This window comes from Sarcophilus harrisii, chromosome 6 (assembly GCF_902635505.1).
Source record: "Sarcophilus harrisii chromosome 6, mSarHar1.11, whole genome shotgun sequence".
In the NCBI taxonomy this organism is placed as follows: Eukaryota; Metazoa; Chordata; class Mammalia; order Dasyuromorphia; family Dasyuridae; genus Sarcophilus; species Sarcophilus harrisii.
In genome coordinates, this window is record NC_045431.1 from 192,274,739 (window position 1) to 192,289,106 (window position 14,368).

General features: G+C 50.5%; 2 protein-coding genes and 4 non-coding genes across 9 annotated transcripts; 5 read left to right on the top strand and 1 right to left on the bottom strand.

Moving 5' to 3' along the window:
- The first annotated feature begins 625 nt into the window (after positions 1–625).
- NOP56 (NOP56 ribonucleoprotein) lies at positions 626–6,041 on the top strand. 2 transcript variants are annotated; one of them, XM_003773464.4, is made up of 12 exons: positions 626–1,675; positions 2,058–2,147; positions 2,689–2,803; positions 2,888–3,049; positions 3,199–3,397; positions 3,744–3,931; positions 4,026–4,177; positions 4,339–4,439; positions 4,776–4,924; positions 5,160–5,281; positions 5,510–5,635; positions 5,724–6,041. In XM_003773464.4, the coding sequence occupies exons 1-12, from the start codon at positions 1,673–1,675 to the stop codon at positions 5,931–5,933; spliced, it is 1,617 nt and encodes a 538-aa protein (XP_003773512.1). In that variant the 5' UTR covers positions 626–1,672; the 3' UTR covers positions 5,934–6,041. The 2 variants fall into 2 exon arrangements, with proteins under 2 accessions (XP_003773512.1, XP_031798108.1); XM_031942248.1 differs by lacking the exon at positions 626–1,675 and having other exon boundaries at positions 2,059–2,147; positions 2,669–2,803.
- LOC111721403 lies at positions 3,467–3,611 on the top strand. The gene has a single exon (XR_002770629.1). It is a non-coding gene; the product is annotated as a small nucleolar RNA SNORA51 (small nucleolar RNA).
- On the top strand, positions 4,487–4,571 carry LOC111721404. The gene has a single exon (XR_002770630.1). It is a non-coding gene; the product is annotated as a small nucleolar RNA SNORD86 (small nucleolar RNA).
- Positions 4,996–5,065, top strand: LOC111721402. Its single transcript, XR_002770628.1, has one exon. It is a non-coding gene; the product is annotated as a small nucleolar RNA SNORD56 (small nucleolar RNA).
- LOC111721401 lies at positions 5,372–5,439 on the top strand. The gene has a single exon (XR_002770627.1). It is a non-coding gene; the product is annotated as a small nucleolar RNA SNORD57 (small nucleolar RNA).
- A 3-nt stretch (positions 6,042–6,044) lies between the features above and the next one.
- On the bottom strand, positions 6,045–12,242 carry IDH3B (isocitrate dehydrogenase (NAD(+)) 3 non-catalytic subunit beta). 3 transcript variants are annotated; one of them, XM_012552392.3, is made up of 12 exons: positions 12,130–12,242; positions 11,912–11,992; positions 8,883–8,981; positions 8,680–8,800; positions 8,212–8,278; positions 8,005–8,137; positions 7,786–7,919; positions 7,582–7,684; positions 7,348–7,494; positions 7,169–7,263; positions 6,986–7,046; positions 6,045–6,175 (listed from the first exon to the last, which is right to left on the bottom strand). In XM_012552392.3, the coding sequence occupies exons 1-12, from the start codon at positions 12,163–12,165 to the stop codon at positions 6,083–6,085; spliced, it is 1,170 nt and encodes a 389-aa protein (XP_012407846.3). In that variant the 5' UTR covers positions 12,166–12,242; the 3' UTR covers positions 6,045–6,082. The 3 variants fall into 3 exon arrangements, with proteins under 3 accessions (XP_012407846.3, XP_031798110.1, XP_031798109.1); XM_031942249.1 differs by lacking the exon at positions 6,045–6,175 and adding an exon at positions 6,341–6,596; XM_031942250.1 differs by lacking the exons at positions 11,912–11,992; positions 12,130–12,242 and adding an exon at positions 11,646–11,722.
- Between the last annotated feature and the right edge of the window lie 2,126 nt (positions 12,243–14,368).

Genomic DNA, 14,368 nt, shown 5'->3' on the forward strand with positions numbered 1-14,368 from the left:
GTCTGTTCATATCCTTTGACCATTTTTCAATTGGAGAATGGCTTGATTTTTTATAAATTAGAGTTAATTCTCTATATATTTTGGAGATGAGGCCTTTATCAGAACCTTTGACTGTAAAAATATTTTCCCAGTTTATTGCTTCCCTTCTGATCTTGTCTGCATTAGTTTTGTTTGTACAAAAGCTTTCAGTTTGGTATAATCAAAATTTTCTATTTTGTGATCAGTAATGATCTCTAGTTCTGCTTTGGTCATAAAGACCTTCCCCTTCCACAGGTCTGAGAGGTAAACTATCCTATGTTCCTCTAATTTATTAATAATTTCATTCTTTATGCCTAGGTCATGAACCCATTTTGACCTTATCTTGGTGTACGGGTTAAGTATGGATCAATGCCTAGTTTCTGCCATATTAGTTTCCACTTTTCCCAGCAATTTTTGTCAAACAGTGAGTTCTTATCCCCAAAGCGGGGCCTTTGGGTTTGTCAAGCGCTAGATAACTAAGTTACTGGCTGTTCTGTCCTTTGAGCCGAACCTCTCCCACTGGGATACCGGCCTTCTTCAGCAGCCCACAGGCAGGACCTGAGGCGGTCTTGGCAAACCGCCTCCCTCCCCAACGTCCCCACCCCCGCTCCGGATGACGCCGGCCCGGCTTCTAATCTGCCCGAGATTCGTTTTGTGCGTAGTTACACGCTCCGCTAGAAAGCTGGGCGGGGGGGGGGCGTGTCTTTGTGGTCTTTATATAGGGCGTAGCTGTCGCATACAGCAGGCGCTCTATAAATGCTCATCCATCGGCCGGCCTGGCGGATTTCCGCTGGGGACGGCCGAGTTATGCTGCGGAGTTCCTAGGCCGTCCCGCGGACACGGGGCCTGGGCCTGAGCGCAGGGAAGGACTCGGGCAGGGGCGCTCTTGAGAAACGGCGCCGAACTTTCTGGGTCTCTCGGGGCCTCCCGCAGCCAAGCCCCGGCATTTTAACCGCCGCCAGATAACGGTAGTGGGCCGAGAACTTTCTCCGGAAGCACAGAAGCCGCTTCTAGCGGTGACCTTCGGAGGCAGGCGCGAGGGGGGATGGTTTGTGTGAGCGTGGGGGAGGGAGGGTGGACCATGGGACCGGAAAAGGAAACGGGCCGGTTTAGCTACTAGGAGAAGCTATAGTTAGTCACTGGCACGCGCCGAGAGCCCCGACGGGATATCGCGAGAACTGGAGTAAGCGCGAGCCCCGGGTGGAGTCCACCCTCCCCCATCTCCTCCCTCCCGTTCTTCCTTCGCACGTCCCAGGATCGCTGCGGTTGGCCCTGCGGGCTTGAGTGACGCCTCCTCCCGTAGGTGGAAGAGCCGTCAGTTATACCGTTTAGTATCGGTTAGACCTCGAGTAGGCTTTTACGCGGATTGGTGGCCCCCAGAAGCGCCGCCCCGGAATCCCGTCAGCCCGCAGCAACGTTGCAAAGGCGGGAAGCAACGCACACGCGGTGGCCTAGGAGGCCCCGGTGGCCCCGCCTTACTTCCGGGCGAGACCATTTTTTTTTCCCGTCTCCTCCTTGGTCTTTTTAGGCGATGGTGCTTTCCCCGTCCTCTGAGTGGAGATCTTGACCCGGAAGAGGTGGGGCTAGCGACGGTTAAGGTTCTTGCGTGTCGGGCGGGAGGCCCGCATTGCGATTGGGGCTTCAGGCTGCCGCCATGGTGAGCGGGCTACGGGGCATGGGGCAGGGGTCGAGGGTCGCTGCGCCTCTGACGGGGTGGGGATGGAGTGAAAGGCCGGCCGGGCTGGGGCCGGGGTGTCGGGCCCGCGGCCGATGGAGGCCGATTGCGCCGCGCTGTGGGGCGCGTGTGGGAGGCCCTTCTGCGGGCCCGGCCGGGGCGCTTGCTTCGGGCAGAGGGGCGGCGCAGGCCTCAGGGGAGCCTGGGGCCCCGGGCCTTCCGCAAGGGCCCCGGGGATCGCCCTCTGGGAGCCGGGCGGGACAGGCGGAGCCGGACCCGGGATCGGAGCCGGACCCGGGATCGGAGCCGGACCCGGGATCGGAGCCCCACGAGTTCCCCTCTTTCTCCCGAACCCCCTGCCCAGGTGCTGCTGCACGTGCTGTTTGAGCACGCGGCTGGCTACGCGCTGCTGGCGCTGAAGGAAGTGGAGGAGATAAGCCTGCTGCTGCCGCAGGTAAGCAGGCCCCGAGAGAGCCGGGGAGGGTAATCCCCCCGCCCCCCTCCCCGCCCGACAGCCGCCGCGCTGTGATGAGCCTTAAAATCTGTCAATCCCCTGAGCCGAGTGATGTGATCCGGTCTCTGAGCACGGCGTCTGTCCCGGGAGTGAGGGATAGCGGGGACAAAGGGGCCCCGGGGAGGCCACGTGCTCCCGGCTCCCCCGCGGGGCTGTCTTCCTTTCTAGCTTATTTCCAAACACATGCAGAAAGCTTTTGGCATTCGCCCTTGCGAAAGCTTGCGGGGCACACTTTTCTACTTTATTTCCCCCTAACTCTGCAAATAACAAACTTGGCGGTTCCCCTCTGCTTCCCCCCAAAATCGGCTCCAGAGCCAGCAGCCTTTGTTTGCAGTTCTTGGTGAGGGAAGAGGAAGGAAATGTTGGGAAAGAACCCTGATTAGCAAAGTGATATTTGGAGATCTGCCTTTCCTAAAACTGGGGAATTTTGCCGACTGTTTATATCTTCCCAACCAAACTAGTATCTGTGGACGCTTCGCAGGTGGAAGAATGTGTGCTGAACATAGGCAAGTTTCACAGCATTGTCCGGCTTGTGGCCTTTTCCCCATTTAAATCTGCCCACAGTGCTCTAGAGAATGCTAATGCTGTGTCTGAAGGTGAGTGGTTCTCTTGCTGGGAACTTTTGTGCAGTCTGTGCCCTCCTGGTTTGAAAAAGTAACCTGTGCGTCTGTTGCTCACAGGCATTCTCCATGAGGACCTCCGCCTTTTTTTGGAAACCAACATGCCTGCTAAGAAGAAGAAAGCTTTGCTGGGTGTTGGAGACCCCAAGATTGGGGCTGCAATCCAAGAGGAGTTAGGCTACCCTTGCCAGACGGGAGGTGTTATTGCTGAAATCCTCAGAGGTAAGATTCCCTGTGAAGGCTATACTATAGACGTTGATTGGGTACTAAGACTACACAGGTGAAAAGATCATATTTAAGTCCTGACCTCTGAAGGACGTTAAAAGGGTTCTACTTCTTGGTGGTTTCTCATTCTACCTGTGGTCTCCCAGGAGTTCGCCTGCACTTTCACTCTCTGGTGAAAGGTCTTACTGAGGTTTCAGCTTCCAAGGCCCAACTGGGACTAGGACACAGCTACTCTCGGGCCAAGGTCAAGTTCAATGTGAATAGGGTGGACAACATGATCATCCAGTCCATCAGCCTTCTTGATCAGCTGGACAAAGACATCAACACCTTTTCTATGCGTGTCAGGTCAGCTCCAGGGTTGGTGGGGCAGATGTTTAAGCAGCAGCTGGATTCTGAGATGTCCTCTGGCCTTCCCACCTCCTATTGCTTACCACAGCTTGTGTTTTTTTTTTTTTTTGCACAGACTGTATAGAAAAAGGAGGCAGAGAAACCTTCCTCTTATACACCTCAGCCAGGGGCCTGCCTGTGCCCTAGCTGTATTGTGAAAGGGGAGACAGTAAAGACTTGGAGAATTCCCAAGGATTGGGTTTGGGGATTTGGGGACAGTGTAGTGGATGAGGTGTGAGTTTTCTCCGCTGGATCCCCGCCTTTGCTTTCTGCTTATAGTAAGCTGGTTTTTTTCCCCCCACAGGGAGTGGTATGGCTATCATTTTCCTGAGCTGGTAAAGATTGTTAGTGACAATGCCACATATTGTCGCCTGGCCCAGTTCATTGGCAATCGCAAAGAACTGAATGAGGAGAAACTAGAAGCTCTGGAGGAGCTGACAATGGACGGGGCCAAGGCCCAGGCTATCCTGGATGCTTCTCGGTCTTCCATGGGTTAGTGTTCCTATAAGTTCTATTCTTTGTGGGTCAACTGGGGGAGAAGAGGATATGTTCTTTTGTACTGACTTTGCTTTCCCGTTTCTCCTAGGCATGGACATTTCTCCCATTGACATGATCAATATTGAGAGTTTTTCAAATCGAGTGGTATCTTTATCTGAGTATCGTCAGAGTTTGAACACATATCTGCGCTCCAAGATGGCCCAGGTGGCCCCCAGCCTGTCAGCCCTTATTGGGGAGGCGGTCAGTCATTGGGGTGTGTCTTGGGTGGGGTGGGGGAACTTGCTGTCCTATAGCCTTTGTCACTTGGCAGTTCCTATCGGCCTACTGTTTTCTCTTTGGAGAGGGAATTGGGTTGCATCAAAAGTAGATGACCTGCCCACAACCTTTTTTTTTCTTCTCAGGTTGGTGCCCGACTGATCTCCCATGCTGGGAGCCTTACAAATCTGGCCAAGTACCCCGCATCCACAGTGCAGATCTTGGGGGCTGAGAAGGCACTGTTCAGGTACCAATGTTCAGGTACTGACACTCTGGTGCCAGCTGCCTAGGGGGTGTCACTGTGATGGCAGCGCTGGGACACCCTGACCCGAAGGCTTTGCTTCGGTTGTGATGGGCCAGCCCTAGCTTCTGAGTGACTCCCATGGCCCCAGCCAGGGGATGCAACCTCCAGGTCAGCGACATCTGACTCCTGACCCCTGTGGTAGTTTTGGGCATGGGGCTGAGGTGGGAAATCAGTTTTGGAATTGAAGTGGGAGAAATCTTAAAGGTCTTGGGAATATTAGGGATTTGAGTCAGAATCTAAACTGTATCCCTGGGAAGCTAACCTTGTACACTTCCATAGAGCCCTGAAGACTCGGGGAAATACCCCCAAATATGGACTCATATTCCATTCAACCTTCATTGGCCGTGCAGCTGCCAAAAATAAAGGCAGAATTTCCCGGTACCTGGCAAACAAATGCAGCATTGCATCCCGGATCGACTGCTTTTCTGGTACAGGACAAAGGGCTGGGTGGGGGTGGGGGTGGGGTAAGGCAATCGGGAATAACCATCCCAAGTGGCTTCTGCAATGATGGGAAAATTTTTCGTCAACAGCAGTTCACCCTGTGAGTGTTGAATCAATAGTCTGAGCGAAGCTGAGGGTTGAGAGGTTTGGGAGGTCACCAGTGTCCTGAAGGACTACTTCCTAACCCTTATCCCAACAGTATTTTTAACAATCTGTTCTCAGAGGTTCCCACAACTGTGTTTGGAGAGAAGCTACGGGAACAGGTAGAAGAACGCCTATCATTCTATGAGACAGGAGACCCACCCCGAAAGAACCTGGATGTCATGAAGGAGGCAGTGAATGAGGTCAGTGGGAGAAATGGTCCAGTACAGGGGGGAGGGGGAAGAGGGAAGAGGTAGGTGCCGGCAGGCTAGCAAAACTTGTATTATACCTGTTGGAGGTGATGAGCATCTTTACCCTGACTCCAGAGTGGAGGCAAAAACTGATTTAATGAGCCTGATCCAACACAACATGACAGGGCAATGCTTATTGCTGGGGGGGCTGGGGACTGACAACCTTCCCTTTCTGGCCAGGCAGGGGAAGTGGTTGCAGAGATTAGGAGGAAGCAGGCCAAAAAGGAAAAGAAACGTCTGAAAAAAGAGAAGAAGCGCCTGGAGGCTTTGGCAGCAGCAGAAAACAGCATTTCTGAGAATGGACAGGTGAGAGACAATATTAGATCACCAGGCCCATGAGGCTCCTTTGGCTGTAGGAAATCTGTCCTCCTAACTTGGCTTCCTATGTTCTTAGGAGACAGAGAATGGGGAAGAAAAGCCAAAAAAGAAGAGGAAACGGCAGGTAGTAGAAGAGACAGAGGAAGCCCCACAGGAGCTGGCCACCTCCCCTAAGCCCAAGAAGAAAAAGCTCATGTGCCCAGAAGAGGACGGTGTAGCAGACTCACCCATGCCAGTCAAGAAGAAAAAGAAAAAGGCCCCAAAGAATCTAGAGACTGAGGACTAGGAGTGGCTGTGAACCCAGGACCTGAAGCTCCTGGGGCTCAGCATCTGTGGTGATTTAGCACCCCATTCACCCTCCCTTCCCTCAACCCCAATAAAGACATGAACTCAAGAATGCTACCTTGGCTCAATTTATTTCTTCTCCCAGTTTTGTCAGGAGGCTTGTGGGGCAGTAGGCAGGCTACTAATGATGGCCTGGGTGAGGTCCCGGCAGGTGGCATAGCCACCCATGTCCGGGGTGCGAACCTGTGAGGGAAAAGGGGGTGGGTGATCATTTAACACTGGACTCGAGAGCCCTTTCTGAACTCCTCCTCACCCCCCAGGCCCTAGTTCTTCAGAAGGGCCCCAAGAAATACCTTCCCCCATAGCCTGTGGATTACAGGGAGAAGCTGAGGGGGAGCACAAAGCATCCTGAGTCTGGTCCACAGTTTTTATTGAGACAAAAAGCACAAACAGCTGGAGAGATCTGGTCCCAAGCAATGCAATGGGGGCTGAGGCAGCTTCCTCCATGGTCCAATTTATGGGGATGGGGGAGTTGTGGGGTGCTAGTCAGACAAGGTAAGGGAATGGGAAGGCTCTAGCCCCCATGAGGGGGGTGCAGGTGGCTGATGACAGACTTGATGAAGTCAGACGTGGTACTGTAGCCGCCCATGTCCCGAGTCCGAACCTACAGCCAGTGACAAAGCCACCAGGAATGAGAACAAGAAGAAGATGGCTAGTGAGTGGGGAGGGTGGGTAAAAGAAGGCACAATGGCGATGGAGGGGTCGGAGGGCAACTGGAGGAAAGATGAAGGGAGGAAGAAGAGATGAAGGAGCACAAAGTTGATCTGATCCTCAGAGCCCCCCAGGTGGGGCAGAGCAAGAAGAGATGCAGACATGAGAACAAGAACAGTCTTAAGACAGCAGCAGCAAAGGGTGCTGAGCAGTAGGCACGAGAGGGATGGGGAGGGGATGGGGGGAGCCAGAAGAGCCACGTCTTGGCCCCTCTGAAGCCCCTTCTTGGGCAGGAAGGGATAACAAGTGGGGAGGGTGCAGGGTCAGCCCAGCCACACTTACTTTGCCAGCTTTGATCACCTTCTTCACGGCCTCGGCAATCATGTTGGAGTGATATTCCAGGCTGCCCCAGAAAAAAAAAAAGGGTATGAGAACAAGCCTCAGGAAGCTCCCCGGCCCCTCATTTAGCAGTCAGACTCTGTCTCTTAGCACCCCTCCTCCCCAACCCTGTGACCACTGACGTACTTGAGGTGCCTCAGCATATTGCTGGAAGACAGCAGCATGGCAGTTGGATTGGCAATGTTCCTGCCCACGGCCTGGGCAAATGGGTGCCTTGCGCCCTGTGGGGGTGAAGGCCATGTCAGAAGGATAGTCTGGTGCCCGAGGACCCCGGAGTGGTGAGTGTTAAAAGAGGCTGTTCTCACCATTTCAAAAACAGCGTACTCGGCGCTGTAGCTCTCACCGGGAACCACGCCGGCACCCCCCACCAGGCCTGCTGCCAGGTTGTCGATGATGTTTCCATAGAGATTGGGCATCACGAGCACATCAAACTGGTATGGGTTCTGCACCAGCTGGGGCGGAGAAGGGAAGGTAAGAGATGGGGGGTGGCTGGGAGGGTAAACTCGAGGGAGCGCGTGCCTGGGTGGGGAAGGCCGTACCTGCATACAGCAGTTGTCTATGATCATGGTCTCAAACTTGATCTTGGGATACAGCTCGGCCACCTCCTCACAACACTGCAGGAAGAGCCCGTCACCCAGCTTCCTGCAGAGAAGTCAGGGCCGAGGTCAGCAGGGCCCCAGCCCGGCCACCCACCCGACCTCCCCCCGGCCCGGGCCTGGCCATCCCTGGCCTATGCCTCTCACATAATGTTGGCCTTGTGTACTGCTGTGACCTTCCCTCGACCCTTCTTGGTGGCGTAGTCAAAGGCAAACTTGGCGATCCGCTGGGACTTGGCCCGAGTGACGATTTTCAAGCACTCGATCACGCCCCTGGCACTCTGAGGGCAGAAGCAGCAGACTTAGGCTAAGGACAGGGGGGTGTCCCCCCGCCCAGTGCAGGAGCAGCCGGGGCTCATACTGCACCTCGTGCTCCAGGGAGCTGTATTCTCCCTCCGTCTGCTCCCGGATGATCACCAAGTCCAGGTTATTGTGTCGAGTCTTGTACCCAGGGAGGCTCTTGACATGAACGACGTTGGCAAACAGGTCCAGCTTACGCCTGGCAGGAGATGGGGAAGGTAGCATCACACAGGGTCACAGTGCCCAAGGTCCCCAGGTCCTGTTACCTCGTACCTGAGCCGCATGTCATAAGAGGCCAAGTCCCCCTTGTACTCTGTGTCCATTGGGGTGTGAATTTTTCCTGTGAGGGTACATCCAGAGTAAGTGTCAGTGAGGTTCCCAGGTCAGAGTCTGTTCTCTCGGGGGCAAAGCACCCTACCTGCATCCTAAGATCACCCCCTACATCTGTCCAAATCTCGTCTCCCCATCCCTCCTTCTGAGAATTCACACGTGAAAGCTAGCCGCACTAGGCAGGCTGGATTCTATGAACCAGTCAGAAATTCTGGTCCTAAGCTGCAGGGACCCAAATAACGTAAGGTCCCCTTTAATACGCGGCCTGAAATACTACTCCAGGCTGAAGGGCTCCCATGGCAAAGGGCCGAGAGCAGGAGTCACATGCAGGCAACGCTGGCTGGAGGACCAGGCACAGATGATAAGTGATCCTTGTTCATGGGGAGGAGGAGACGGGAGGCCAGGACGTACCGATGATTGCAACCTTGTTTTCCTTCATGGAGCTCAGCACCTGCTCCAGTTTCTCTTCTGAGGCCATGTTCTGCACCTCACTAAGGTGATGCTCCTGGAACTCCACCGGGACATTGGCTGCCTGCAAGCCCAGAGGAAGGAGTCATCAGTGGGCTGTCCCATTAGCCCCCTGAAATCTCTCTCCCCCTCTCACCTCCTCTCACCTTGAAAACTTCTTTGACAGCATGCATGAGTTCAGGCCCTACGCCATCACCAGGCAGCATGGTGACGGGGAATGCACCCTCTACCCTCACATCATCCACCTGGGAGGGAGACAGGTGCAATAGAGTAATGGCTCTGGGTCTAACCCCAAGAGATTGTAGAGAAAGGACAAGGCTGGACTCAATGATTTGGGATTTACTATGGGGAGAGTAGAGACACCACTTTTGGAGATCAGGGAGAGGGAGGTAGGAATCCTGTACAGACAAAGGCTCGGGAATTAAGAGGAATGCTAGGACAGTAAGCCGGAAAACCCCCTGGAGGGCATCTAGGCTAAGCCGGGGACAGTTAGATGGTGAGAGTCCAGAATTAAAAAAGACTCCTCTTCCTGACTTCAAATTGGGCCTCAGACATAGCCTAGCTGTGACCCTGGGCAAGTCAGATGATCCTTTTTGCCTGTTTCCTCATCTATAAAACAAGCTAGAAAAGGAAATCCAAACCACCTCAAATGGGGTCATGCTAGGACAGTCTGAAACCTGAGCCATAAGAGCTTAACAGGACAGTTAGATGGCTAAGTCCAAATCTAGAAACAGGCTCCCTTCCTGACTTCATATGGGCCTCAAACAAATAATGCTAAGATTTATGCATAGGATTAAGATCCAGTTTCTGTTTTCTCTATAAAAAATTAAAAAAATCAAACACCCTCAAATGGGTCAAGATGTTTAACTCCATCCCTTCTGTTTCCAAGAGTCTACCTCTCAATCAGCTTCAAGTCCTTCTCAACAACCTGGTCCTCCTTTTCAACCATTTCTTTTTGTTTGCAAGCAATAATGCAAGAGAATTTTGCCTAGATTTAAGTGTCGAGTCTGTTTTGAAAAGTTAACCTCCTGATTTGGTCAGATGCTCTAATCTCATCCATTAGCTGCTTTCTCAACCATCTTCCTCTACAAGTCACTTCTGTAAGCTTTCAAGACTTGGTCTCTTTCAACTTCAGTTTAGTTACTTAGATACTAAGGCAATGGGTAAAGTGACTCCTCATATTCAGTTGTGAGCTGCATCTAATAGTCTCTGATTAGCAGTGAACTCCTTTCTCATTATTTCTCAACCATTCTTGAGAGGAAGTATCTAATGCTTTACTATAGACTTGCATAAAGCCAGTTTGTAGTAGGATAACTAAATGGAGACTCCATATCTTAGTGAGATCTACTCTTCTGGAATACAAGGCCTTTATCTATCTTGGGACAAGAGGGCAATTCAATTGATTGATACAGTCTCAAAGTCAGTAGAGAAACCAGCCTCATACCTATTTTTCCTGGAACCAACAACTTGTGAGCAGTGTAGCTCCTGTTGACAAGGGGCATTCATTGAGGATACAGTTTCAAAGTCTGCAACCTCTACTTTATTTCATGTAACCCAAACACTCTGCATGCTCCTTGAAAGGGTTCAGGAAGCTTCTCCCACTGCCACTGAAGCAACCACTTGGGTGGTCTCAGCTCCAAGGCCAGCCCCCCACCACCATGTTGTCTTGTCTCTTACTGTCTGGGGAAGGTTCAGAGAAATGAGGTGCCACAACCAGTACCAGGGATGGAAGCCAAACTCAGCGTTTCCTGCCTCCTATGCTGTCCCATGATCCTGGCACACCTGTTTCTGTGGTTGGCTATGCCTGCTGCTGGCACTGTGCTCCTGGCAGTGATTCAGGACAATTTGTGCGTCTTGTTCTAACCATGCCTTCTCTTTTGCTGGTTCTTGTCTCCCCAAACTTCTTAATGCTGTCTCTCCAAATTCCTTCATCTTTTTTCTCTGACTCGGCATCAGCTTCCAATCAACCCAACTTTGGCACAGTACCTCACATATAGTTAGTTCTCAATAAAGATTGTTAACAAGCTACCTTTTGGCTTCCTTTTTTTCTTCCGTGGTCCCCACCTTTCCATTTAGTCTCCCAACCTAGTTTTACTTTTACTCTTCCCTTTCTGTCCTGTCTCACACCCAGTTGCCACGTGTTATAGTAATAGTACAAAGCATCTCTTAATCTATTTCTATCATTACACTGCTAGACCTTCGTTACTACCCCTGGACTTACTGTCTCTAAACACACCTTCCCCAGTTTATCACTGATATTATGCCAGGCTGCTTCCTTACACACAACTCTGTTTCTATGCTGTTCAAAACCCTTTGGTGAATGGCTCCTTATTCCAAATTAAAAGTAAAGATGGAAAAATTGAATGAGGAAGAGGATAAAGGCATAGACTTACATTCCCAATTCCTAGGGATATTATGAAGAGTGAGCTGTATTTTTTTGGCCAATTATATAAGGAATTAAATCTGCAAAGCTCTCAGGGATGACACATCAACATCCAAAAATAACTTGAAAGGCTAGAATAATGGGTTGAATCTAGCATGACACAATTGGAGAGAGATATATAGAAAGCCCTATATTTGGGTTAAAAAAACAGAACGATACATAGTTCCCATGAGAAAGACCTTGGAGGTTAATGATCTACACTTATATCTCAACAGAAGAGCTAAATAAATGGAAGGGATTACCCTAAAAATTCTTACTCCTGCAAGTCTTCAAGTTAGATTTAAATGTGGATGGCTCCCTAATCTTCATCTATCTCAGAGCTCGAAGCAGGAGTTCTGGGAACTACCATAGGAAGGATTATGATTCATGCCTAGGTTGGATTAAGCGGTTTCTCAAGACCCTTCCCCTTAGTAATTCTTATTCCATTAGTAATAATAACAATTGCTAATATTAAACCTGCACTCACATCTGCTTCGGCTTTGAGGTTGAATCTGCCTAATTAAGAATGGAGAAGTTCGTCACCAAAGGTTAGCAGCTCTTGACCTTCAATTAATTAGTTAATTAGTATAAGGAAGGGTTTGGTCATGCGTAATTAGAGGCAGCTCGGGGGAAGGTGCGACAATGAGCGAGGGTTCTAGGGTGGGGCGGGGGCGCGGGGGTCGGGGCTTGGAGGGCTGGGGACGGGAAAGGGCGGTGGGAAGAACCCTCCCGGTGACAGGGGGCCCTTCTCACCGCGCTCCGCGGGGAGGCCCTGGCTGCAGCCGTGGTGATCAGGCCCCTCCAGGCCCCAAGGCTCGGGGGCACCGCCAGCGCCTGGGAAGGACAGACAAACGCACAGCCCGTGACCCCGGGGCCCCGGGGGGGGGGGGGGGGGGGGGGGGGGGGGGCGCCCGCCCCTCCCCCCTCGCTGTCCCCCCTCCCCCCGCCGGCCGGCTCCTCCACGGCCTCACCCGCCTCAGCGCACGGACTCCGCTCAGGGTCGCCATCTTCTCCGCCGTCCCGGGTTAAGGAGACTTAGGGGAGAAAGTCGTCGCTCCAGAAGTGACGTCAACGGCAGAGCCGGCAATCACGTGGGCCCCAAACTCGTAGAAAGATGCGCATTCACTTCCCTCCCTCCCTCGTCCCTCATCCAGGGACTGTCGAGTGTCGATTCGTAGATTGGCGTCCCTGCGGAGGGAGTGTCGATATGTAGATTGTGGTCCCAGAGAGAGGGAATGCGCATTCCCAGCTTGACGTGGAGTGTGGATGCAGGATTGACATCCCTGGGGGGAGGGGGGGTCGGTGGTTACTTTGTAACAGCTACAGTTTATCGGTGGAGAGATACAATGGAGATTATCCTTGTGGTAAACAATAACAGTATCCTATCGTGGAAATAGACAATGATATTTGCAATCGTGCGGTTTCGTAACAGTAACGCTTCTTTTTCTTTTTCTTTTTTCTTTTGTTTTGTTTTTTATTTTATTTTACCAGGCCATAGTCACCATGCATAGTATTTTCTAGGTTCTCTGTACTTCACTCTTCCTCAGTTTTTCTCATTCCTCTATGAATTCTGCTATATTTATTGTTTTTTACAGAATTATAATGCTCCATTTTATTTATGACACTTTTTTGGGGGGGGTAAAATTGTTTACATTTAATTCCTCCTCCTCCTCTTCTTCTCCTCCTTCTTCTCCTTCTCCTTCTTCTTCTTCTTCTTCTCCTTCTTCTTCTTCTTCTTCTTCTTCTTCTTCTTCTTCTTCTTCTTCTTCTTCTTCTTCTTCTTCTTCTTCTTCTTCTTCTTCTTCTTCTTCTTCTTCTTCTTCTTCTTCTTCTTCTTCTTCTTCTTCTACTACTACTACTACTACTACTACTACTTCTTCTTTTTCTTCTTCTTCTTCTTCTCCTCCTCCTCCTCCTCCTCCTCTTCCTCCTCCTCCTCCTCCTCCTCTTCCTCCTCCTCCTCCTCCTTCTTCTTCTTCTTTCTTCTTTCTTCTTCCTTCTTCTTCTTCTTTTTTATTATAGTAACTTTTTATTGACAGAACCCATGCCAGGGTAATTTTTTACAACATTATCCCTTGCACCCACTTCTGTTCCGATTTTTCCCCTCCCTCCCTCCACCCCCTCCCCTAGATGGCAAGCAGTCCTATATATGTTGAATATGTGGTAGTATATCCTAGATACAATATATGTGTGCATAACCGAACAGTTCTCTTGTAGCACAGGGAGAATTGGATTCAGAAGGTAAAAATAACCCGGGAAGAAAAACAAAAATGCAAACAGTTTACATTCATTTCCCAGTGTTCTTTCTTTGGGTGTAGCTGCTTCTGACCATCCTTGATCAATTGAAACTGAATTAGGTCTCTTTGTCAAAGAAATCCACTTCCATCAGATTACATCCTTATACAGTATCGTTGTTGACGTGTATAATGATCTCCTGATTCTGCTCATCACTTAGCATCAGTTCATGTAATTCTCTCCAAGCCTCTCTGTAGTCATCCTGCTGGTCATTTCTTACAGAGTAACAGTAAAAAGAAAACTGTTTGGATCTGCACACATATATTGTATCTAGGATATACTAGGACATATTCAACATATATAGGACTGCTTGCCATCTAGGGGTGGCGTAGAGGGTGGGAGGGAAAAATCGGAACAGAAGTGGGTGCAAGGGATAATGTTGTAAAGTGGTTCCCTTGCAGCAACGCTAGCACAATGAATGTAGAATCTAGAAAAACTGCCCGTGGGTAACCTTCATTGGATGGCTTGCTGTCTTGGTGGGGCAGGGAGAAACATTGGAACACGTTTTTGCAAAGGTGAATGTTGAAAGGTGCATTTGGAAAAATAAAAGACTATTGAAAATAAATAAATTTTGGGGAAAAACACTGTGAAGTAGAAAATATTGAAAATATTACTTTCCTCATATTACTGATAGAATAGAGGTTTAGAAAGGTTTGTATTTCCCCTAGAGCCTGGGACAGAGTACACAGATACTTAGGAGACATTTATGGAATTATTATTTGATCACTGTCACACGATGGTGTAAGAGTCAAGATTTAAACTACATCTTCTGACTCCGAATCTAGCACTTATTCTATAATACAGTGAGATGTGATTGTTAGGTCATTTTCCAGCTGTGTTTGACCCCATTTGAGGGTTTTTTTTTTTGGCGGAAATACTGGCGAGGTTTGCCATTTCCATCTTCAGCTCATTTAC

Excerpts from the sequence above, each read along its gene's own strand:
- IDH3B (XM_012552392.3), bottom strand. The coding sequence starts at position 12,165 with ATGGCGACCCTGAGCGGAGTCCGTGCGCTGAGGCGG. Across the intron at positions 8,138-8,211 it reads TCTTATGACATGCGGCTCAG|GCGTAAGCTGGACCTGTTTG; the intron begins GTACGAGGTAAC and ends ATCTCCTGCCAG. Across the intron at positions 7,264-7,347 it reads AGTACGCTGTTTTTGAAATG|GGCGCAAGGCACCCATTTGC; the intron begins GTGAGAACAGCC and ends TCACCCCCACAG.
- NOP56 (XM_003773464.4), top strand. Across the intron at positions 4,925-5,159 it reads CCGGATCGACTGCTTTTCTG|AGGTTCCCACAACTGTGTTT; the intron begins GTACAGGACAAA and ends ATCTGTTCTCAG. Across the intron at positions 5,282-5,509 it reads TGAAGGAGGCAGTGAATGAG|GCAGGGGAAGTGGTTGCAGA; the intron begins GTCAGTGGGAGA and ends CTTTCTGGCCAG.